Source organism: Drosophila mojavensis, unplaced genomic scaffold, assembly GCF_018153725.1.
Source record: "Drosophila mojavensis isolate 15081-1352.22 unplaced genomic scaffold, ASM1815372v1 contig_277, whole genome shotgun sequence".
Classification (NCBI taxonomy): domain Eukaryota; kingdom Metazoa; phylum Arthropoda; class Insecta; order Diptera; family Drosophilidae; genus Drosophila; species Drosophila mojavensis.
The window spans coordinates 481884-507569 of NW_025318822.1; the positions used below are offsets into that span (position 1 = coordinate 481884).

Sequence of the window (25686 nt, forward strand, 5' to 3'; positions counted from 1 at the left end):
CAATTTGCGCCTGCTTCTATTTACTTTAGCCCCATAAACAGAGGGTGAGAGAGGGAGGGAGAGAAAGTGTGTGCGTGTGTGTGAGTGAGGGAAAGTGGACGCTGGGTAAATAGAAAAATATGAAGCACGAAAATTAAAAAGTCTGCCAGCGCCAGGTCATTAAAATGAAAATCTTGCGACGGCATCGAAAGTACAGAAATTCCCCAGCGGACGACGCCTTGCAACATTATGATCAACCTCACATGTGTGTGACCGTGTGTGTATGTGTGCTGAAATAATTTTTATGATTATTTCTTCCTTCCGCTGGCTTTTATACTGGCCCCCTCCATGCCGCTCCTTCAGTATGTGTGCGCATTTGGCAGCCGCGTTTCTGGTGCGCTTTTCTATTTTCTATTTTCTCGGGCGCAATTTAAGTGCGCCGCAGCCAGCATCAGAGCCAAACTGCCGCTGCTGCGGCTGCTCCTGCTGCTGCTGCTGTCCCAGTGCGCTGGCGAGGCAGATAAGCACAGTGGAAATAAGCATTATGTTCCTTGAGCAGCGCCCATTGCAATGATCTGCCAAGCATTAGCCATGAGCGAGCCATTGCTCTACGCCAAGCTAGGCACCTGATACAGTGGGCGAATCTGAGTACAGTGGGCAGAAACTAATGTTGGCTTGAATTGTTTGCTTAGATCCAGGCAGTTTTTTATATTCTACTTATTTTAAATTTTATATGAGTTGAAAAATTAAATTAATTTTTTTTTTGCTTTAATAATGTGTGTTTATAAATTTTGTGCCACTGTGCCAGTTTTTTCCTTGGCTGCGTCGTTGTGTTTTCCTTTTCTTTTTTCTTTTTTGTGAGCAACTGGCAACGATATGGAATTTCTTGGATTAAATGTTATGTTGGCATTATATTTCTTTCTCTTTACGCCCACCAATGTCTGCCGTGGCCATGTCCGTGTACATTAATATATATATGCATGTGTGTCTGTGTGTGTGTGTGTGCGTGTGGGTGTGCGTCTTTTGGATGCTGTAAGTAACGCATGCTGTGTCTTAATGTCTTCTTCATGGTCCCTAGCTCTGCTTTCAATGTTGCTGTTGTTGTTGCTGCTGTTGCTGTTGTTGTTGTTGTTGTTGTTGTTGTTCTTCTGTACTTTCCGGCTGCTCGCCTCGATTGCTGCTGCACTAATAGTAGCTGCCAGAGCCGCACAAGCGTAGACTTTGACTTTTTGGAGCGGCAAAAATAGAGCAGAGAGTTAAGTAAATAATGCCAACACATGTAATACATCAGGCCGAGGGGCGAATGTGGGTGTTGGCATTTGTGCTGCTGCTGCTGCTGCTGCTGATTATTTATGATTCCTGCGGTAGGCAGTCATTGTAGTCAATTTGTATTGTGCCCGCTCAGAGCTGAGCAGAGGAGAGCCGAGATGAGCGCGGCAGTTTATATCTTATTTCGACAGTTGAGCAGATATCTCATTTAATTTAATTTTATTCAGCTGGCAAAAGCACAAGCAGTGGAGCAGGGAGCAGGTGGGGGTAGCAGGGTGCACATGCATGTAGCCTGGTTCCAAGTGCATAGAAAAGAAAATATAATAATATTAAAGCGTTTTTTTCCGACATAGAACTAAGCACTTGTAAATCCCCTCAGAGGATGTGCCGTCAAGTTAGTCTCAAACACAAACACACGCATACACTCACACACACACAGAGGAGCATGTGTCTGTGTGTGTGTGTGTGGTGCTCGTTGCACTTATCCGCAAGCAAACACTAGCGTGAGCTCCCGCCTGGATCTCGTCTGCGTGTGTGTGTGTGCGTATGTGTGTGTGTGAGTGTGGGGAAACTCATAGGAACTTATGCATAAGTGACATTAAGAAAAAGCTCTTCAAATGCAAGAAGAAAAACACTTTGGCAGGACGCTGGCTGGGCTGCCGTTGAGGAAAATGGGAAAAACCGAGCAAAGTAAAAGTTTAGCCAGCTGAAAGCCAAAAAAGGAACGATGAAGAAAAATACGGCAAGCCAACCAAATGAACGCAAAGTTTCGGCACCCATCCTCGTGAACGGAATTAGGGATATGGCTGCGTCCCCGTTTCCACGCAGCCAAGGATATGCAATCATCATGCGGATTTCCATAAGCAGCCGGCAGCTAGCAGGAGGCAGGTGGCAGGGGGCAGACGGCAGGCAACAGCAAGCGAAAGCAAATGGAATATCTATCCAGAGTAAGAGCAGCAGCAACAGCAGCAGCTCATACAAAGAAGCAGCGCAAAGAAGCCAGGCAGGAAGTGCATGTGGTATGCGCCGAGCAGGAGAGAGAACAAGATACTGAGCACTGAACGTGAGACGCCAGCTGGCAAGCCTCTGGTAAGCTGCTGTGCGCAACTGGCTTAGCTCAATTTCCCTTTTCAACTATTTTCAATGGCGTTTCCGGCATCGTTTTGACTTTGGCCCCGCTTTCCGCCTTCTGCGTTCCTCCTGCCCCCTACCGCCTCCCGCTAGCCAAATGCCTGTGCATTCCACCTCTGTGCCCAGTTCAGAAAACTGATTGCTTCGATTGACACAAGCACAAATCTAACTTCCCATCACAAACTGAACACCTTGGACCATCGAGCGTTATTCGGCATTGTGTAAAGTTTTCGCTTTGAAAATGAATGGAATCGTGTTGTCAGAGAACTTGCCCTAAGACTCTTACGAAAGTTTCAAATTAGCTGCTGTGCTAAGAGATAATAGCATATGTAATAAAAGGGTCTAAGCTGCGGAATAAATGCTTGAAATTCATTCGAAATTATCAATTTAAAATTGATTGCCTCGATCATAGTAGTAGAGTAGAGCGGAAGCTAGAGCTGAAGGCAGAGCAGAAGCCTGAGCATAACTGACGCTCGAGCGGAGGCCAGAGCTGTAGGCAGAGGCAGAGCTGAGGTCTGAGCTGAAGTCTGAGCAGATCTGAAGGCAGAGCAGAACTGATGGCAGAGCAGAGCAGAAGGCAGAGCAGAGCTGAGGTCTGAGCAGAACTCAAGACTGAACAGAGCTCAAGACTGAGCAGAGCTGAAGTCTGGGCAGATCTGCGGTCTGGGCAGAGCTGAAGTCTGGGCAGAGCTGAGGTCTGAGGAGAAGCCTGGGCAGAGCTGAGGTCTGGGTAGAGCTGAAGACTGAGCAGAGCTCAAGACTGAACAGAGCTGAAGACTGAACAAAGCTCAAGACTGAGCAGAGTTGAAGTCTGGGCAGAGCTGAGGTTTGGGCAGAGCTGAATGTAGAGCAGAGCTGAATTTAGAGCTGTAGGCAGAGAAGAGCTGAAGGCAGAGCAGATCTGAAGTCTGAGCAGAGCTGAGGTCTGAGCAGAGCTGAATGTAGAGCAGAGCTGAAGGCAGAGCTGAGGTCTGAGAAGAAGCCTGAGCAGAGCTGAAGTTTGGGCAGAGCTGAAGGCTAAACTAAAGCCTGAGTAGAGTTTGAACTGAGCTTAACCCTGAGCGCAGTTCACAGCTGCAGCAAATATAAACTGAGAAGCTTCTACACTCTCAATTACACATCGACAAAACAGCCTCAAAGTTGTTGCAATTTATGCCTGCTCTTTCACATATGTTATTATATTCGCTTAATTATTTTTTTGGGAGTCTGGGATTATTTTCATAATTTATTGACAATATTCAATGTTATATATTTATTTAGGTAAGGTATTTGGGTATTTAAGCATTATAAATTTTTAATTTAATTTTTTCACTCAGCTTATGTATTTAAATATCTGATCAGCTAATAAGCGGATAAGCATTCTATATGTTGTCCAGCCTCTGCCACAAAATCATTGCGCATTTCGTAGGCCAACACATGACCATTGACGAAATTTGCTAGCGCTTGCTTGTAGTTTTCGCAGCTGCCTCACGCCCACTCACTGTCTGTGCCGCCGCCCACAGTGCCTGTTGACCCGTGGGTCGTTGTGTTTTTTCTCCTGATTTTTTTGCTTTCGTTTTTTTTTCCTGTTCAGAGTTGCCTTTTTGCTGTGTTTGTTATTTGTTTGTTTGCTTTTTGTCGAGCTTTTGACTGTTTGCTTTGCGCTGCTTTAACGCTATTTTTGCTTTGTTTTGTTTTGTTACGCTTTCCTTTCTTTTTTTTTTGTTTTTGTTTTTTTTTTTTTTTTTTTTTTTTTACATTTGGCTTCTCTTGTTTTGCCTGGCTTTGGCAGCCTCAGTCTCAGCCTCAGTGGTCGGCCACCCCCGCAACGAGCTCTGCTCTGGTTTGTTGGCGTTTTTTTGGGCCGTAAATTTATGCTAACAGTTCTCCATTGAAAATGCATAAATTTATGTGTTTACACTATGTGCAGGCATTCGTTTGGCCACGACCATGGGCCAGGGGCCAGGGGCCGGGGGCCGGGGGGAGACGCACATGTGTTTACTTAGCACTTTTTATGGCCTGCGTCCATATCCTCGGCTGGTCACTCTATAGTCCATAGTACATAGTCTATATAGTCCATACTCCATAGTCCATAGTCCGTAGTCCGTAGTCTATCGTCCTTGCTGCATGTTTTATTTACCTACACTTTGCTTTTATTTTCAAGTATATTTATTTTGATTTTGATTTTTATTTATTTTGTGTTGGCTAGTGTTTAAGCAGGAGCTGCTGCCCCCACCCGAAACTACATATTTGGATATTCATAAATTATTATTTGCATAAAATTGTTGTGTGTGCATTGTTGCCGTTTGCTGTGCGTTTTGTTGATGCTGTAAAATGTAGCAACAGCCCATTAAACTCGGCTTACGCTCAGCCACTCTGCTGCTTCGCTGTTTTTTTGTTTTTGCTGGTTTTATCACTGGCAATCGGTCGAGCTCGCATGGCCATTGCTCAAAGACTACTCTAAAATTCCATCAGCGAGAGCCAAATGACTTTATGGTAAAGCCAAGAAAAGGCATAAAACCGCAAATGAGAAAAAAAAGGTGAATAATGTGCGCCTGCACGGGGTTAAGTAAAAAACTGCACACGTAGCCGGAAAGTCGGTGCCTCAGCCTCAGCCTCAGCTGCTGTCGATGCATTTAAACGTGCCAAAGTTAGCGGCGAAAGCACTGATGGCTCAGGGGCTTGGGAGGGGGTCGATAGTCTGCACCGCACATAAATACGAAATAAAAGCCATCTGAATGGCAGGCGACACTCAAAATCGATACAAACTGTCCAAGCAGAGCACAGAATGTAAATGGAATCGAGCACTCAAATGTTCTGTTTGTCATATGGGCAGCAGTAAAAGAGCTGGCCATTTAAGATGGCCTGGTTGCCTGGCTGGGCTGTCTCTTAAGCCGTATAGAGCACGTCGTTGTATCGTTGCTCTGCCATGAAATGGATGCCCCACTCAAGTGGTCACCCTTTTTTGGCGTTAATGAAAAATGCATGAAATTTAAATTGTGCCAAAGTGTTGACCAGGCCCACACACAGCCACGCACAGGCAGGCAGCACGCCCCAGCGACTAGGCAGGCGCTCAGGCAGTTTTGATGTGGGTGAAATCCAAGCGACAACGGGGTCAGACGACAAAGGGTTAAGCGACAGGACTCGGCGAGGGGGGGAAGGGTAGACAAGTGCAGCGAGCGATGCCAATGTCTGAATTTTGAAAATTGAGTTCCTGTCGCTTCTCTTGTTGACGGTGAAAAACATTTTGCAGGCAGCCAAATGTCGATGGCGCGAATTCGAGCCTCATTTTCTATGCGAATGCGAATGCGAGTGCCAAATGTCAATTGAAGTGAACAATAAAATGTTAAATTTTCATTTGCCATTTGGCAGACTGAACTAACGAAAAAAAATTCAAATTGAAGCAACAAAAACTCGAAATCAACCGAATCCCATGTATTTTTTATAACGTTTTCTAAAATGCACGAAGAGATCTAAGCTTAACTGGCTAAACGCGAACATTCCTACTTCGGACTTCAATTTAATTACATTAAAAATAAGCTCAAGTTAAAAATACAATTTCAAATGGGTTGCTATCAATTATATTATATAATATTAAATGGTATTTTTATAGAGATATAAATTATCTGAATAAATATTATCTATATAAATATTATTATCTTAATGTAATTTTATTTATAAATATTAAATAAAAAAGAGTTCATAAAACTCAATATATATTATTATTTTCTGCTAATTTATTTTTTTATTTTTCAAAATTTGTTTCCTTGTCTCTCTCGTTTCTCTATCTCTGGCTCTCACTCTCTCGTTTTTTCCCTTTCTTTACAATACTTTTTATATTTCTTATTTCTTTATCTTTCTGTCTTTATGTTCTTCTCACTCCTGTATGTCTCGCTCTCAATTAATCTGATCTCTAGATATCTATACATCTGTCTATACCTTTCCTCTCACATCTATATAAATATGTCTCTATACACATATATCTCCCTCTCTCTCTTTAGCTCTTTCTCTATTGCACTTACTCTTTTTCTAGTTCTCTCTCCCTCACTTTGTGTCCTGTTCGTGCTTCATTGTCTATATATTTCTCTCTTTGTCTAATACCTTTCATATTACTCAGGTTCTCACTAATAATTTCATTTAATAATAATTTTTATTATAATACGTCATTTCAAGTCCTTATTTTGTTCACTTTCAAATAGTCCATCAAATTTTATAAGCTTCGATATCATACAGATAATTTATAAATTTAAATTTCAGGTCTTTAACATTTTTTTTTTTATCTTTCCCACATTTACTTTAATATTCGAAGCAATTTAAATTTTGCAAGTAATATGTGAATATTCTAGACAGGCCTAACATTTACAATTATGTAATTGAATCCTATTATATTTCATACTCCATAATAACTTTTTGCCCACTTTTGCATTTTATCCCAAGCGAACGTATTTCATTGGTGTAAAATTGAATTGACTTAAGTGAGGTTCGTCAGAATTGCGAAACAATGTTGGGCTAGCTCTCTTATTTAATATTTGCGCAACTCTATTTTTCCGCTTCTATGCTGTGCATCAAGTGCTTAACTCAGCCAGAATTGATTGTGCGCTGCTTCAGCAGAGCTGGTCGAACCGAGCAGCTTTAAGAGGCCACACACAACACGCTCGATTGGAATGCGAGGCAAGCCAAGGCTGGTGCCACGCCCATGGCAATGGTAAATATCGTTCAACGCCCACGACCAGCAGCAACAGCGCCAATAGCGGCAGTAGCACCTTTTTTATGCGTTTTCATTTGGCCAACGTAGAAAATATCTTGCCCACGGGGCGTATTAAAATCAATTCATTTAATTTTGATCAAAGCGAAATAAATCTTTGCGCTTTTTGCTTAATTTCCTTCTCGTCGTTTGCTGTTTGTTGTTACTGTTGTTGTTGTTGTTGTTGCTGCTGCTGCTGCTGCTGTTGTTGTTAGCGAGCAAAACGAAGAAAATGAGGAAAATCCACAACAACGGCAGTGAGTAATTTGGCCTCTGTTCCAGAGCTTACAAGGCAGACCGACCGCCCGCCCGGCCGAGGGGGTGGCTCGTTGGCTCGATGGTTGCTGTAAAACGCGGAGTAAGACAAAAAGCGCAAATAACACAGAAATACCGTAAGCGAAATGAGAAATCATTAGTAAGTAAAAAGCTCTCACTCACAAGCGCGCACACACACACCCATACACCTACACACATACACAGAAAGTTCAAGACACATGAAGTGAGTGGCAGCGTGTAAAGTTTTCGTTTTCTTCTACTTATCGACGCCAGCAACGGCAACTGAATTAATTTTTCAATTCGCCAAACGAATTCATTGACTTTTTGTGTTCGCCTGCCTGTCCTTATTTCACACACACACACACAGACACAGAGAAACACACCCATCGCCCTTTCGACATTCACACACTGGCAGCACGTTCGCCAGGGTATTAAAATCCCTTAAACAGATTTCATTTCGAACGCTTTGCGGTCGATAAATGCATTTCACTTTAGTGGCTTTTACACCCACTCGCACTCGCACTCGCACCCGGAGTGGTAGTCACACACATGCACGCACCCACGCCCACACGCCCCCACACATTCATGTGCATGTCTGTATTTATGTATCACATTTACCAATGCATACTTTTCGGCGGCTGTTGCCATTTCGCTTTACCTCTTGCTGTTCTCAACGCTTTTCCAATGATTTGCTGGCAAATTACGTTTAGTCGCAGCTCGCAGTCGTGTGCCTCGCCTGGATTGGCTTTCGCTTTGGCTACGGCTACGGCTATGGCTTTTCTGCTGCTTTTTCGCTCGCTTTTCGCGCAGAGCCGGGCACAAAATTTTCCAAATTCATTTCCAAAACAAACATGCATCTGTGTGAAGCGACTGTCATTGCGCGCTTGTGTACATGTGTGCGTGCCTGTGTGAGTGTGGCAAGTGTTGCCAACCAATTTAAAAGTTTTGCTGGCGCCGTCTCCACCGGCAAAGCGAAAGTGAAGCACCAGCCTTCCCTTCACTTGTTCACGCCGTTTCGCATGCTGTCAAAGAAACACAAGCAAGTGCAGTGCGCAGCATAAGAGACTAATGCGGCATACAGTGAAGAAAGCCTTTGCAAGATGACAATGGATAGAGATTAAATGCGGCTAATCTCTATAGGATTCTCTAATTCTTGAAGGTAATTTTATTAAGTCTATATATATATTTGAATCGTTGTTAAAAATAAATATTTTTTGGGGACAAGAATTATTATAGCAGGTTTTTTAACTTTCTACCATATTTACATAAAACACTTTCCATAACAAATTCAATAAATATGTACGCTTTCCAAATTGCCAATCTTACACATCTTGACACCAATCTCATACACCGTAAACGACTATGAAAACTATTTGCTTATGATTTATTAAAAAAAAAAAAAAAAAAAAAAAAAAATAGCATATAGCTCTAAGCACTAAGAACTTTTCAATGCTCTTCAGAGATATATTTACATTAAAAAATAAAACAATATTCATCAAGATAATGACATTGATATATTCACTTCACTCAAGGAAACTTTTCAGCAAATATTAATGTAAATATTATTGTAATATATAAAAGAATTTTTTTTTTTTTAAATAAAATAATGTTTAACCTAATTTTTTAACTTTCTTTAAAAATTAAATTATATTGATATATATTTTATATATATTTAAAAACAAAATAATAATCAAATTTTGTATCTAGCATATCAAATTATTTTAAATTTCTTTTTTTAATCAAAAAATCAAAGTTTTTTCGTGAATAAAAATAACTATTTTCCATAAAAATAAAATCATGCTTCACCAAGATTTTTTTTTTATAAAAAGTCTTGAATTTGAAATGGATTGAGCAGTTTTTACAACTATTTTTCAAATTGTGAAAATTCCAATTAATTCAATGAAAAAGTTCGGTGCTCATAGCGGTATTCACTGTAGCTGTGTAGTTATTGGAAGTGTTGTTGTTGTTGCTGTTGTTGTTGCTGTTGTCGGTTAGTGTCTCTTTTTTTACACAGCCACGTTGGCACTTGTTGGCTCCTGTTGCCTTCTGCCACCTGCCACCTGCCACAGCGCGCTGCTGCAACACTTCAGATCTTGGAGTTTGTTTTTGGAGCGTCGCATAGGTTTAACTGCTGTCTGCCAATGTGTGAGTGCGAGTGTGAGTGGGTGTGTGTGTGTGTGTTTGTGTGGGTATGTGTGTTGGCAAGTGCTGCTCGAAAGTTCATGCACCGTACACTGCGGTCCATATATGTATGTACGTACGTGGCGTGTACATGTGTTTGTATAAATTTAAATGCATTCGTCTGTTTGCTGGCTACCCCACCAGCTGGCCGCAGATTCAGTTTCGTAACTGTTTTGCTTGGCTGCTGAGACCTGTGCTTCTGCTCTCGCTCTGGCTCTGTCTCTGTCTCTGTCTCTGGCTTGTGGCAAATTCAAATATATTTGAATTGGTAATGTGCAGCGTGCTTAATTATCAATTTGCAATCATTTGGAGCCAACGCTCGCCGAGCTCTGCCCGCTTGGCTAATTAGCTCTGGAGTGTCGCTCATTGCCCAGTCAATTGTCATCAGAGAGTGGCGACTGTGTCCTGACGCTGCTGTGTGTGGTCATTTGAAGCAACAAACGGAATTGGGGCATCTTTCTCTTTCATCTTCCTCCTTAGTATTCGAGCGGGCGTGGGCGGGCACTCCACTTTACTGGAGTGCTTTTGATTGTTGTTGTTGTTGTTGCTGCTCTTGTTTTTCGCAGTTATGCTGTTTCGTGTTGTCTGGCAATTTGCTCACACTCTTCGGGCTCATCAAGAACGCCTCGGCAAAGGAAAACTTGCCAGACGCGAGTATGGGAATTTTCACTTTTTCTCTGCGATAATTAAATTCATTTTCAAGTTGCTTTCGCTTCGCCCTTTGTCTGAGCGAGACGGGCTTAATAATATACCTAGACACACTTCACTATTCCAACTATATATACTTATTTTCCATTTTTCATTTTCTGTTTTTCATTTTCATTACAGTTTTAAGTCGATGGGCAGGCGCTGCTAACGTTTCATTTGCATGCAGCTTCCTGAGCCGTTGTTTCCGCCTTTGGCCAGGGACTGTGCGGGGCGCAGGAACTATTTGTGTACTCCTATAGAGTTTGTGCCATTAGCAACGCAGGAGGCGAGGGTCTGGTCTGCGCTTTGTTATCAAGTTCTGGCCTAAGTTGTTTTTAAGTTGTAAATCTCCTCGTTTTGTGCAATTTCTCCGGCCCGCTCCGACCCGCTTCGACCCGCTCCGACACCCAACGACACCAAAAATAATTCAGCTCCCAGGCAGCTCACAGTCTGTATCAAATTTTGTATTTGCGGCTGCAAATATGAAAATTGTAACTGATATTTATGCTTGTAATGCCAACGTTTGACATTTGGGCCCACTCGCCCACTGGCATCCATCGCTTCCGGACTCTGCCCTGGCCTGCCGACAATAATTCATTTCAGAATGCGTGTGCAATTCTTGTTATTGCTATGGCATGCGAATACACGAATGTACGAATTCGGCCATTCAGGTTACAGTTTCACAAAAATATACAACAACAAAATAAGAGCCGAGAGTGTCTGTTAAAATTATGACTTATTGGAATTCTCTCAGCTCAGAGTTTTAGCCAGAGGCTCTGGCACGAAGTGTAATTGAATGTGTTGCTTGGTTGCCTCGACTTTTAAATCATTGCTCGGTTGCTCTTTGCTGGTTGCTGGTTGCTGCTTGCTGGTTGCTGGTTGCCCTGGTTGCATACACATTTTCTATAAATTACTTTTTATTCCTGTCTGCCTCGAGGCAATACTTTTATTGTGTCCAGGAAAAAGTTACAAATCCAGGAAACTGACACTTTTGATTGCTACAGACAAAGTCTTCGACTGCCTGCCTATGCCAGGATGCTCGGCTGGCTCAAATCTCAAAGTATTCACAAAAAATATTTAACTTTTGATACTTGTGAATAAAGGGAGACAATTGAAATCTTTCGTGTTTAAAAGTCTCTTTCGCAAAGTTTTTCTTTTGCTAATAAAATATCCTAAGTATATTTGACTTTTATTTGTTTAATTTTTATTTATACAAGACTTTAATGCATATAAATTGAAAGTAAAAATTTCTATTTATATATAGGTCTATTCTTAATTTCATTTATCTTTTATAATTTTTATGTAAATATATATTTGAAACATATTTTTTTAATTTAGTTTTAACACTCATACAATTCATTTATTTCGATTGAAAAAATCACGTATTACTGTCAATAAACACCTTAAAAATTCTTGTTGGTCGATTGTGAATTTAAAAAAAAATCTCATACATATATATCCGACTTTCTTATCCAATTTGAGTTATTTCATATATATTTATTTTATATACAAATGGTTAGCTTACCTGGCTTGGAGTTGCTGCCCAGGATCTGCTGTTGATGTTGCTGCTGTGGATTTGACGATTGCTGTTGCAGCTGCTGCTGTTGCTGCTGCTGCTGGACATGTTGCTGCTGTCCATTGTGCTGCAGATGGGCGGCCGTCACGGACTGCTGCTGTTGCTGAGCGGCAGCGGCGGCTGCTGCAGCTGGATGTATGGCCAGCAGCTTCGTTTCCGGTGGCTTGTGGGGGCCCATCGTGATCTGCGGGGCCCCCATGGCTATAGTTGGGGCGGGCATCATTAGAGTCGACATGGCCAGCATAATTTGTGAATGAATTTTGCTACTCTTTTTAGCTCTGGCTGCTGTTGATATTGTTTTTTGTGGCCAATTGCTCGCTCGCTCTGCGCTTTGTTTCTATTGATTTGTTGACCTCGCCTCAGTGTCTTGTGCCCTGTCTCCGTGTCCGTGTCCGTGTCCGTGCCCTCTGCTGCAGCTGCTGAACTCTGTGCCAAAGGTCGTGCGTTAGCCTTTGTGTCCCTCGTATCCGTTTCCGTCTCTCGCAAGCAACTTGGACTCGCTCTAACTGACTTCGGGCAATGTTTTATATGGCTCTATATGTGTGTGGGTGCGTGGGTGTGTGTTTGTGTCCGTGTCTGTGTCCGTCTCTGTGGCTGTGCAAGTGTGTGTAAACTTATGAAATATGTTTGCCGCTCTGTGCAACTTTTCTTCGTATATTTTCACTTTTCCTGCTGTGGCTGCGTCTCTGGCTCTTCGCCTATGTACTCGATGCTGTGTCTTAGTGTGCGTGTGCCTGTGTGTGTATGTGTGTGTTTGTAGTTGTTGTTTTTATTATTTTTATAATTTTTGCTCGCTTTTCTCTTGCGTTTTGCTCATGTGTTTGTTCAACCGAAAATTCACGAACACGAGCGCACTTGGATTGTATTTTTTTTTTATATATATATATATTTTTTTTTTTATTATTATTATTGTTGTTGTTGTTCCTTCTACCGACTTCTTGGCTTTCGTTACGTTACATTCAGCTGTGGGAATGGGATAGGGGTTTATGTATTTGCCTGCCAGCCAGCAATCGCAAATTATTTTGCCTGCTGCTTATCGCTTTGCAATTTTTGTTGTGTCTGCAGCAGCAGCAGCAGCAGCAGCGAAAATTATAAATATTGCTGTCATATGTGCGCCAGACAGCGTCACAGACGAGACGAGTACTACTTCAACTTCAATGTTTTGAGCAAGGAAAAAAAAAAGTGAAGGGAGTTCTTAGTCAGCCGAGAAGCCTCAGCTCAATGTCGTTTCGAAAGTTTTTAGCAGCTACAAAAAGTGCGCACAGTTTGCAAATTATTTTCCTAGCTGCTGGTGCTCTGATGAGTTCGCAATGAACTTCAAAAGTCACTGAATGTCAGTGACTGCCAGCTGAATGCTGCAAAGAGCCGGCCAGAACCAAACAAAATCAACAAACATAGCTCAAGTTTAATGAATGTCGCCAAAGTTAGCGGCTTGAAAATGGCGAGAAATTGTTTACAGTCTGGCTAAAAACTAGGAATCTCGCATACGAGGCAAAAACAGTTGAATGGAGAGGGATCATTGCCTTGCACAATAAATGAAGTCAGCTAAATAAAATATTGAAACAAAAAACAAACAAATGCACAGAATTGCTGAGTGAATTCTAAAAGCAATTATCATTACTTATTGATGTTGCTCTGATCAGTTTCAAGTAACGCACGAGTCAAGAGACGAGCGCAACGCACACACACTCTTTAGTTAGCAATGCGACTATGCGACTATACGACTAGGCGACTTTACGACTATATCATCGCTGGCTACCCAAAGAACAGAAAGAACTCAAAGCGTACGGTACGATTTCGTACTAGACCGTTGGGCGACGCTTTTCTTACTGAACGCCAGCAGCGCACGCATTGGCCAAAATTTGATAAGCGCTGCTGCCGCTGCTGCGACGACGACGACGACGACGGCGGCAGCGGTGGCGCTATCCTGGCCAGAACATGCCAGGCGGACAGCCGCTGCCGCTGCCAGCGAGCGATCCGCGTAAGCAGTGGACACCGAAGAGGACGACGACGACGACGAGGACGACGAGCACGTCGGGATGCGTTTCCCTACATTTCTCTTCGACGACGCGCGACGAGCTGCGGCGAGTAGCATATCGACGACGACGATGACGATGAGGACGAGGACGAGGCTGAGGAGCCGACGCTGCCAATTGCCACAGTCCCGTTATTTGTGTCGCCTAAGCGAACAAGCCCCCAGTAACGCGCTCGTTCATAAAATATTCACGAATTGCTCGCTCTCACTCGCTCTCTCGCCAGTGCCAATGCGAGCTACGCTCCTCTTCTCTCCTCATCGTGCATTCTTATCGTTGCCGACGTCGTCGTTGTCGTCATCGTTTTCCCACTCGTTCTCTGCTTCGTGGCTGTCGCTGCGCTCCCGCCGCCATTTACAATATACCATTGCTGTCTCTCTATGCCTGTGTTTGTGCGCTTGTGTGTGTGTGCCGCTCGTCTCTGTGACTTCGTTTCGTTCTTTTTCGCCACTCAATTTCTGCTGTGCACCACCAGCTCGGGCCACTGCGCCGAATCGCCCAAGAGTTGAGCGCAAAAACTGATGAAACGTTGCTACAAATTTGAAATTTCATAGCAGCATCGAATATAAAATAATATTAAGTTTACTTTTTCTTTATTTTTATGTAGCTAAATACAATATATTTCGTTCATTTAACATTGTTTTACTTATATTAATTTAATTAAACCCAATCAAATCTTCAGTTCCGTTGTCATTCGACTCTTAAGACATCATCGAAAATTGTCGTTGGCTCTGTCGTTACTGGAAATTCCCATTATTTTTTATGCCCAAATGTGAAAACTGTTATACTCCTGAAGGTCCGTCAACTAGATGTTATTTGATATTTAGCAATTACTGTATTTGTCAAATAAGAAATTTAAAAAATAAAAATAATAATTATAATAATAATAATAACAATAACTTTAAATATTTATATATGAAGTAAATTAAAAATTATGCTTAATTCATGCATTTTTTGGTTTATTTTTTTATTATTATTATTATTTTTTTTTTTTACCGACTCAGAGAGCGTTGAATGGCATGTTTTAAAAAATATACAAATAAAGCAATAAATAAACTAAATATAATATTAAATAAAATAAGAAATAAATACTATTTAAAAGAAGTTAAATAACAAAATGAATTTCAAAATGAAAAAAAATAAAATAAAAATAAAAAATCACAGAAAAATTATAAAACATTGATAAGAAAATTTTTATTATGCAAAATATAAAAACATAAATAAAGCAAATTACTGCTATTTTTTTTTATTTATTTATTTATTTTTTTTAATAAAATGATGATGTAAAAGCATACATCAGATTCCTTAAGAATCCCTTCTACTCCAATATTTTTAAATTGACTAGGCACTTTATCCTTTGTATAGATGTATTATTTTAGAAATGTTATAAATGTAATAATGCACCGTATATATCCCAATCTCCCATTTATATCTTTCATTATAAAATTCCCAGAAATCAATTTATGAACGTGGAATTAGACGAAGAAAGCAGGCAGAAATTTCACATTACATTATAATAATTCATGAAAATTTCTTCAAGCGGTCTCGCTTGCAATCGCTCAATTGCGATCAGGAACCCACGCTAAGTTTTTGTGCGAAAGTTATGCTCCGCAAATATCTGCTGGCTGTATAGTAGTGAGCAGTCAGAGCAAAGCCAGAATATCTTCTTTGATGGCAAAGTTTATTAAATTCGAGGAAAACGAACCTGAATGAATGAAGGGTTACAGCTTAGTCAAAGGAAATGTGCTGAAAGGAGGTGGGGCAGAAGAAGGGGCCGCCAACTGTGGTTGTGTGGATGCTAATCAGAACGGAGTGCAACACTAGCAATGTGGCAGCCACACTCAGGCACTCACACACACGCATACACATACGGTCGTCGAAAAGTGAGCACTCATTATCAACATTTTAAGTCATAATTACTGAGAAACGTAAATAGTATGTGGAGTATAAAAGCGAACAGAAACAATACGAGAACGACACAAGGACGGTTCATATTATTGTGTGTATATGTGTGTATGTGTTTACTTTTGGAGTTGGGGGCAACAGCAGTGGAGACAGAAATGAGCGCTAAGTGAGAAGAATGCAGACCAGAGACCAATGGTCGTCATGCAGGGGAGCGAAAAAAAGGTAGCAAAAACAAGAAAATTACATAATTGCATGCAATTTAGCATGCGACATTATCATTGTCCTGGTTAGCATAAGAGTCAGAGTCATTACAATAAGACACACACACACACACATAAACTCTCACTCACTCACTCACACATATGCACTCGCGCGTGCTTAAAGAATGTGAAGGAAAAAGGCAGCGAATTGCAGCAGCTGCCACTGCGCAGAGGGGAGAGCTAACGGTACGCGTATTTGATGTCTCACAGACTGGAGTCGTGTTGCATATGCTTTAATGCAACAACAGCAGCAACAACAATAACAAGTGTGCATAATAACAAAAGTGACGTAAACAATGAGAGCCAAGCTACAGCTCGCGAGGCAAAGGCGAGCTAAGGGCCATTTTGTCTTTGCAGCCCATAAGGACAGCTCCTTTCACTGGGCATGTATGCGAGTGTGTGTGTGTGTGTGTGTGTGTGTGTGTGAGTGTGTGCGGATGTGTGTAAGCGTCAAGACAATTGCCCTTTAAATTTTTAAAATCACTTTAAATGAAAACAAAACGTGTATACCCCCCGCTGCCCGCTGCGCTGCCCTTTGTCTTTTGTTTAGTGCTCTGGCGCTTGTTAGGTAAATCAGCGTCAAATTGGACTCTGCAGCGTTCGCGTCACAAGAAGCAGCAACAGCAACAGCAGCAACAGCAACAGCAGCAACAACAATAGCGACAACAACACCAACAATAGCTGGGCAAATAACAATGGGCGAGTTAGCAGCTGGGGTGAAGGGTAAAGTTATAACGTGCTTAAGCCTCTTTAACCGAAATGAGTCTCAAAATATCTCCTCATAATGAAGTGCAAGTCTGTGTCTGTGTATGTGTGTGTGTGTGTGCGTGGGCATGACTTCTGTTTATGTGTGTAAAGACAATACAATGGCGCATTGTTTACTACGCTTGTTGTTCCTGTGGCTGAGTCTGTCGCTACTCGCGACTGAGCAGAAAATTAGGGCATTGTTTGAGCCAATTAGATATTTCGAGTGCACGGGGCGTATGAGTAATGCACATGAGTGAGAAACTGAGACTGGCTCCGAGGAGTGCCCATCGCTGGCAGTCGAGTACGGCTCAAGTATATGAAGTTAAATGACTTGAGCATGTATCTGAATACGCTGAGTGTAGCTAAGAGGCAAAGAGGCCAATATCGGGCACTGGCCGATGCCAGAACTAGAGCTGTGAAACGAGCCGTACAGTAAACTCTTAGTGGAGGGCTGTCTTTTACCTATGAGCAAGTGGCAGACAATGGCACTCACTTGGGGCAGACAGGCAGCCAGGCAGGCGTGCTCAGACGAAGGGTCAATAAATAAAGATGTTCCCAAAATCCTTGCTCAATCAAGGACACGCAGGCCCAAGCACAAGTCAAGTGCGCCCAGCGACTCCAAAGAGGGTCGCCAAATGGTCCCAGCATGAGGACAACAGAACGCAGACCGAGTCTTAATGAGGATGCTTTAAACAAAAACACCTTTCGGGCGGCAGTTTGTATTAAGCGCCAGGGCAGACAATTTCATCCATCGATGGCGCATGGCCATGGCTCGCTCGTGCGCCAGTTATATATCCGGAATGTGCAAATTCGGTTGCTTCGGAGTCGCACTAAATAAATTGATGTCCACATGCTCAAGACGACCCAAAAAGCACAGCCAACAACAACAAGGATAAGCACACACTCACACACTCTCACAGACACACACACATGTGTATATATGTATATTTTTGTTGAGAGCGTGCAGTAAAAACGAAATAAGTGAAATATTTATGCACATTTTGGGGCGAGTGGGTCTTAGCAAGGTGCTGCCTAATGGGGGTCACACTCGGCGCTTTAAATGTTTAAATAGGTGTGTCAGATAATGGAAATACATAAGTGCCCAACCAGGGAGTTCAGCTGCTTGATGAGCTCCAGCGGCAGTGCATATATACATACACACATACATACATATATATACATGTGTATATATCCCGATAAGCAGAAGCAGCATGTGAAGGCTGAATCCACTTCCCAACTCTCTCTCTCATTCTTGCTCTCTCTCTCTCCCTCTCTCTCTCTCTCTCTCTCTTTCTCCTGGCTTGTTGAAAATTGTGCGGATAAACACTTTGGGCTGCGGCCTGTTTTTAGTGTTTTCAGTGCTTTATTTTATTTTTTTTATTCCTGTTTTTGTGCGTTGTTTTCCTTGGGCTGCAGTGCGACAATTTTATTCGGTGTTGTTGTTCGGCGACCGCCACAATTTGGCTTTTAGCTGGGCTAACGATAATTTGTTTGGCAACTGCCGCCAACGTAATGAATTTTTATGCTCCTTTAATGTGTATTACTGAGACCGAGGCCCACAATGGCAAACTCCGCCTCAGCCCCGCTTAGGGCCAGCTTAGGGTTTTAGGTTTTTGCTATGCTAATTATTAATATTTTTAATTAAAATATGCTCGGACCGCACAAAAAACAAGAAATTAATAAAATATAAACAAAAATGCATACACTAACCTTCTCGGTACGCAAATACAAGTCCAACACAAATAAACACTAAAAAAGGTTTTCCGAGCACTCCGGCAAATCACAAGGAAAACCCACACCTCGACTAGCCAACTATGCGATACTCTTGGAATCATTAACTTAATTGCTTTTACGACAATTTAATCTTTTTCCAACGTGAATGAGTAGGCACGGATCCTATAGCAACAAATCGTGAGGCGAGCAACAAAAATATTTTTTGTTTGCTCAGAAAAATGCTCAAATAATTTAATTTTCTCTACGCACGCTGCACAGTTGCTGAATATTTCATAATGCCCCGACTGAGAGTAATCGAGCTGAGATAATAAAGAGCGCAAAAAGTCAAAGCAAATAGAAGTGCTGAAAAAAACAAACTTTCGTTTAGTGTTACGACAGGACGCATGCCCATTATTTTACACTGCCCACCCAGTTTGATTCCGATTCGTTGCTGTGAATCGTGATGAATGTCGAGTCGAAGCGAGTGCTGACTGGCCATGCCAATGGTTTATATGAGTAATGGGCTATTTAAATATGAGCTGTGCTCTGGCTGTGGCCTAACGTACCGCGAAATAACTGGAATCAGCCAAATTTCATCAAACAAAGCCAAATTATAATGGCAAGCTTGAATATCTGCAATTATATTTGGATTATCACATCATCACATCATCATCTGAAATGCAAGTGGATTTGTACACTAATAGCTAGTATTTGGATATTTGATACGAAACACGCTAATATGATATTGATGGCATTAATTTGGGCATCTAACGGTAGGCCTTTCAACAGTAGCAAGATTTTTATTTATTTAATTTTTTTTAATTTTATTTTTTTTTATTTATTTAATTTTTTTATTTATTTATGTTTATTTTTATTATTATTATTTATTTATTTTTATTTATTTATTTTTTTTTTTTGCAATACCCTATTACTGTACTTTCTCGTATGTAAATATTTATTTGGCTGCTATTTTCAATAGATTGCCTATTAAAATTTTGTGCTCTATCCAAGATCAATTTAAAGTTATGCCCCATAGGTAATAATAAGAGTAAATAATCTGATCAACTTAAGAGACCTTATTATATGTATAAGTAATTTGTTAGCTTTAATGCCATTCTGCACGGCATTTATTTATTTTAAATTTTATTTATTTAAATAAAAAACTTTTTTTGATAATATACCTAATTTGCGCATTCACACAGTAACTAGAATTAAATTAATTTTGCAAATTTAATTATATAATGATTTTTTGTATGTGTTCAACGCTTAGCTGCGATCTGAGGTATGGCTGGTTGTCCATTGAATGAAACACTTCTCTTTCTGATGATCTTAAATAAATAAATTTATTCTGAAAACCTTTCAAATTATTTATTTTTCATAAAAGTAATAAAGTATATGATTAAAATATCACATAAAAAATAATACAAATAAATAACATAAAAAATACCCAATCAGCTTTTAAGAGCAATATGTCCACTATTTATTGGACAGAAAACATGTTATTAATTATGATAATATTAAACTAAATATTTAATTTTGTGGCATTTAAATACAATCTAAAATTATAGTTTTTTAAATTTACTTTACTTTTCTTTTACTTTACTTTAAATAGCTGTGTGTGAGGGTAATTGATCTTTTGCTTTCGGTTATTCAAAAATGCTATCACATTTATGGGGCTAGAAATATTTTGGTGTCTGCTGGCAGAGGAGGGAGGGACATAACGAACTGCAGCGGCATAGGCAATAGACAGTGTCACAGTAACTGCACATAACTGTATAATTTATATTGGCCATTTCGCTTTGAGTCAGACGCACACACACACACACACACATACACACACACATACGCACACTGCCAAAGTGCTTTTGCGAGCAAGTAAATTGTAAAATGTCACCCATAAAGCGTAAATTGTAACAAAAAGCACTCGAGGCCACGCAGTGATTTAAATTTTTGTACTCTGTAGGCTCCGGCTGTAAAATTATGTGTCCCTCGTTCGGGTTACCCTGGCCAAGCGCGCAGCTGGCGCGGCGGTTTGGCCTACACGCCACTTGGCAACACTTACGTATTCAGAGCCCCGCAAGCATAGACAAGCGGCTCAATATATCGCATCGCATAGGCGTGACTGTGTTAGTGTAAGTGTGTGTGCGTGTGTGTGTGTGTGTGTGTGTGTGTGTGTGTGTGTGTGTTCACAATTTACACAATTCATAATTCATGCAAAAATATTGTAGAATATACTACTTGCATATAGTCACACACACATATACATACATACATATGTATACACATATATATATCTATATCTATATCTATAATGCATATGCATGGACATTGGCGATGCCGAAGCGCATAAATCTGTGCATTTGCCGTCGCGATGGTCGCAGCTGCCGGCGGCGGGCGGCGGGCGGCAAACTCTAAATGCAACTGTAAATGTAAATTTTAATGTAACTGTATCTGTATGGGCATATAACGACATTTGTGCGCGTGTGTGTGTGTGTGCTCCATTTAATTGAGTTTTGGTATGCAAAACACTGGGCCGAAGTGACAAATTGATTATCAGTTGCTGCATAAAGCATGAGTCCCTTAAATTGAATCGAAATTACATGGCGAATGCTCTGCTTTAAGTGAGAGCTCGCTCGATTATTCCTCCCCTCTCGCTCACACTCGCACACGCTCTGTTTCGCTCTGGCATATTAAAAACGGAAACAATTTATTTTACGCACTATTGAACTTTAGAATGAACGATTTTTCTTTGCCGCAATTTGAACAAATATTAAGTTTTTCTTTTTTTTTTCGGGTTGCAGTAGCGCCTGCCGCTTGTCGTCCTTCGATGTTGGTCTAGGACTTGCCTTATTCATGAATCTACTCGGCAAAGTCTGGGATTTTCTTTTATTTTACAATTGCGGCGGTGTTTTTCTTTTGTATGTTTTTTCTTGTTCTTCTTCTTGTTCTTGTTCCTCCACTCGACGACAATCAATTTTTCTTCATCACAAAATTGCATTCTGCAAACAGAGCGAGAGCGAGAGAGAGAGAGAGAGTGAGTGAGCGAGAGAGTACGATAGATTGAGAGACACAAGAAGCCATGAGATTGCAGTGAAAACACAAAAATTCACACTTTATTCATTTCCGGCAACTCGCGTCTGGTCAGCTCGGACTCGATGTTGTAAGCAAACGATGCTTGTACCTCGTCTCTCTTTCCCCCCTGGCTGCAGCCTTTCTCAATGTTTTTGTATCCATTAATCAACTTTCAAATCTTGCCGCAACAAATGAAACACGTTGGCCAACGCAGTCTGCGTTGAGCCAAAGAAAATCCATACTGAATCACCCAGCGCACTATGGGGGGCACTTAGCACTAATTTGCGGTCGCTGTGCTGCCGTTGCTGCTGCGGCGGCTGCTGCTGTTGGCGATACTCAGCAAACAGTTGCAACAGCCAGCGACAACCTGCAAATTCCAATCAAGCCCGGTCCCACATGAGCAATACCATCAGCATCATGGCGGACAGTTGGCGGCTTCGTCAGATTTCATTTGTCTCAGTGTCTCGGCCAGTGCGTGAATCGCTCTGCAGTCGGTTAAAATCTGAAGAGCCTGTTCGGCTGGTCGGGAAGAGGGGAGAGGGGAGTGACAGCTCCGACTGTTTGGGTTGCTTAAAGCGCTGGCTCCCTCGTACTCAGCGAGTCATTAACAACCGGAGATGAGATTGGTTTAATACGGTTGCCGTTTATAAATGGAATTTTTTAGTGATCCCGGCTGTGGTCCAGGCCCAAGTCAACATCCCAGCAAGGCAAGCAACCCAACCTTTGTATGATTGGGACAACGGAAGTCTTTTAATGTGTTTTTGTGAGTGCTTTCGAGTGAAGTGCGTCTACTGTGCGAAAGACTGTTGTATGTATGTCAGCTCAATTTGTGCATTTCTTATATTAAATACTCCTCTCAGAAGATAACAATAACCTTTTCAGCCAGTTTAGCAGCGTCATCAGCATATTTCTATACAATAAATTTACAGTAAACTGGACAACAAAACCTTTTCATTGCACACAATATAAGTATGTGTGTGTATAATATGGGCTAATAGTTTTACATAGAAGAAAAATATCCATTATTAGTTTAAGCCTGAGCTAATCCATTAAATATTTTAGGAAAATATAAATTCTTTTATTTTGTTTTTATTTTTTTATTTTTTGCTGAAAATAAAATGTAAAATATTTTAAAACTGTCACAAGTTTCATTCAATTTGCTGCACAGCGGGCGCCTGCTTCCTGTTTGCACCTCCAGCTGCTTGCTACGGGATATTTGTTAGTCATGCACACCCGGCGACAGCTCGGGCTGATTATTTGCCAAATTTGAGCCCATTTCCGTAACTAGATTTTGGTGTGGAGTGTAGCAGCCATCGGGTGGAGCTGCTTCGGCTGCTTGAGACACATTTTTGATCAACCATTTAGGCAGCGGCTGACCTTGTGATGCGCCACGCCCACTGCCAAAGTGGCCTTTAGGTGCCGTGAGTGGGTGGGTGGTCCCAGTGCTCAAGTATTTATGCGACGCTGCCGAGCGTAGCCGAATCCAATGAAATATTCTAAAATGCTTACGACAACGTGCAAAGTGCACTTGCACCACTCATAAGTGGTGTACATAGCTCCACCCCGTCGAAGGTAAACAAGCTAAAGGGCGGCCTATGCGAATGTGGGTGGTTGTATGGGCGTGGGCGTGGCATGTTATACATTTTGACTTAAGTTAGTTGGCTTTTACCGTAAGTTTTGGCCGATTTCACAAACTGGCAAACAGACAGGCAGCAAGCCAACATATTTTTCTTAACTGAGCTGCAACCACTTGGGCGACTCTTGTGGGCACGGGCAGAGTCCAAGTGCCTGGCTGAGTGGGTGCTGGTCGTGTGTGTGCATATATTCTGTGCAAAGTGGTGCATCGTGTTTGAGCAAGTGCGTTTAGCTAGAGTCCAGCAGCGTCTGGGCTGGAACTTTTCGACTTTTAGCAAGAGTTTCTAGCCAAAGCCAACGGTCAATTTGTTTGAAATTTGAACTATTTTGTTGCCTCTGGGACTGTGCCTAATTAAAATGGCATTAAAGCTGCAGCTTTTGTTCTAAACAATTCGACCAAAAATCCAAAAGTGAAATAAGTAAACTAAGACATGCCAACTAGCAGCAGGAGCAGGAGTAGGAGCTGAAGCAGGAGCAGTTGGCCTTCGCCTGAGACTGTGCCCAGGTTAACCAAGCGAAACAAGGACTGTGAGGTCTGTATTCCATACAAATTGCAGTCAACATGGCGAGCAAGTCAAGCGGAACTGGCAAAGACAAAATGAAATACACATGAGCGGTAACAGGACACAGAAGGCAAACAGCAATCGGCAGGCGACGCATTAGGCCAGGCAGTGACAAATAAACAGCTGTACAGCGGCGAGAGGATGTCTGTGTGTATGTGTGTATGTAGGTAGGTATATAGAGAAGGCGGCAGGATGAGGACAATTCGTCGTCATCAGCAGCTCCATTTTGGATTTAATGTAATACGCAGCGACGCGCTGAGCGAGCAACCAAACGGGCAGTGAAAGCAAAAAGAGACCTTCGAAATCGTTGCAGACATATGAAATATTAAATATGTATGGCCGCATAACACACACATACACATAGAGAGAGAGAGGGAGAGAGAGAGAGAGAGACAGAGAGCAGAGCAGTCGCACATAAACAATCATTTGGCCCCGAATAGCCGAGGCTGTGTGTAGTGAAGCAGCGCGCAAGGAAATGGCAGGCTGATGATCCCATTTCCGAGCGGTAAGTGATGCCAAAAGTCAGTCACTCACAACAGGACCAGCCACATCAACAACAGCAACAATAATAACAACAACGACAACGACAACGACAACAACAGCTACAAGAGTTGTCCGGCAGCAGAGGCAAAGTGTGTCTAGTCACACACTGGCAGCCTTCAATGAGATGGAATCGACTTGTGCATTCGCTCTGCACGGCCCCAGCATCTCCTGGGCAAAATAAGGCTACAGCTGAAAAGAAACCATGTGTGCATGTGTATGTGTGTGTGTGTGTGTGTAATGTGACTTAAAGACACGAAGACTGGCAGCAGCAGCAGCAGCAGCAGCAGGGCGCATCCATGAGCAGCTAGATTCAGTCCTTTTCATTATAATTTAAGCATGGCAACATGACAACGTGGTTAACTTTTGCTTTTTTCTCTCTCATTTCATTTTCTTCTTCTTCTTCTTCTGCTTTTCTCGTCATTTTTTTTCCAATTTTTGCTACAATGTTGCCGTGATCAGTGACTGCGGGGAGTTGCTGGCTGTTGTTTTGGTTGGTAAAATAAAATGGCCTCAGAATGCTTGCTACTTTAGCTGGTGCTGTTGGTGCTGCTGTCGCTGCTGTCGCTTTTGCTGCCTCCGTTTGTTCTTCTTCTTCATCTTTTCGCCTGCTTTTCCTGCCCTTTGACATGTTTGCGTGTGCGGCAAAGGTTGTAGCATTTAATGAGCTTAAATTCAGAGCATGTTTCTCTGAACAGCAAAAGTCTGTGCAAGCACAGAAATTATGCCAATACGAGTGGGAAAGAGAGAAAGCATTGGAAATATTTTTACATTTTAATAATGTTCCCAAAAATAGAGGCATTTCTGAATAAAAACCAGAACAAAATGGCTGTATTTATTAAAAATAATTTCTGTAAGCATCTGAATAGCTAATTTACTTATATCTATTAATTGTTTTTAAAGGAATGTTTAAAAATTTCAAATTTAACAAGTCCTAATTTAATTATTATACATATGTGTCAGTTGAGCTGGCTTCGTATCCTGACATTGGAAATGATTTTTCTTTAATAATATTAAATATATAAAATAAATATAATATAAAAATGGAAATTTGTAAAATTAAATTTTCAGAAATTTTTTTAGAACGATCTACCTTTAAAAATTATAAGAAATTAATTTTTGCTACCCTCTTCATTAAGATTTTAAATATGCCACAGTCTCAGCGATTTCCTCAAGATTCTCTTGAGCTCTGAGTACAGCAATAAAAATCAAAGTTGTCCTTATGCATATTTATAGCCAAGTACGGAGAGCATGCAAAGCTCACCTACAATTGTAATTAAACATGTTTGGACTGCTTACGAAAATGAAAAATATTTCACGTATTTACATAACCCTTCATATAGCGGTAAATATTGATATGCGAAATCAATTATACAAATATTCAGAGTGGGTAAGG

The 25686-nt window shown here is 41.3% G+C and overlaps 1 protein-coding gene across 1 annotated transcript in view; it reads right to left on the reverse strand.

The window, feature by feature from the left end:
- LOC6573951 (nucleolysin TIA-1) overlaps positions 1-13648 on the reverse strand; it is a 97625-nt gene extending 83977 nt beyond the window's left edge. The window contains exons 1-2 of the mRNA XM_001999974.4: positions 13444-13648; positions 11772-12785 (exon numbers count right to left, since the gene is read on the reverse strand). Coding sequence (XP_002000010.2) covers positions 11772-12066 — 295 coding nt within the window. The 5' untranslated portion in view covers positions 12067-12785; positions 13444-13648. The remainder of the gene's footprint in view (positions 1-11771; positions 12786-13443) is intronic.
- Between the last annotated feature and the right edge of the window lie 12038 nt (positions 13649-25686).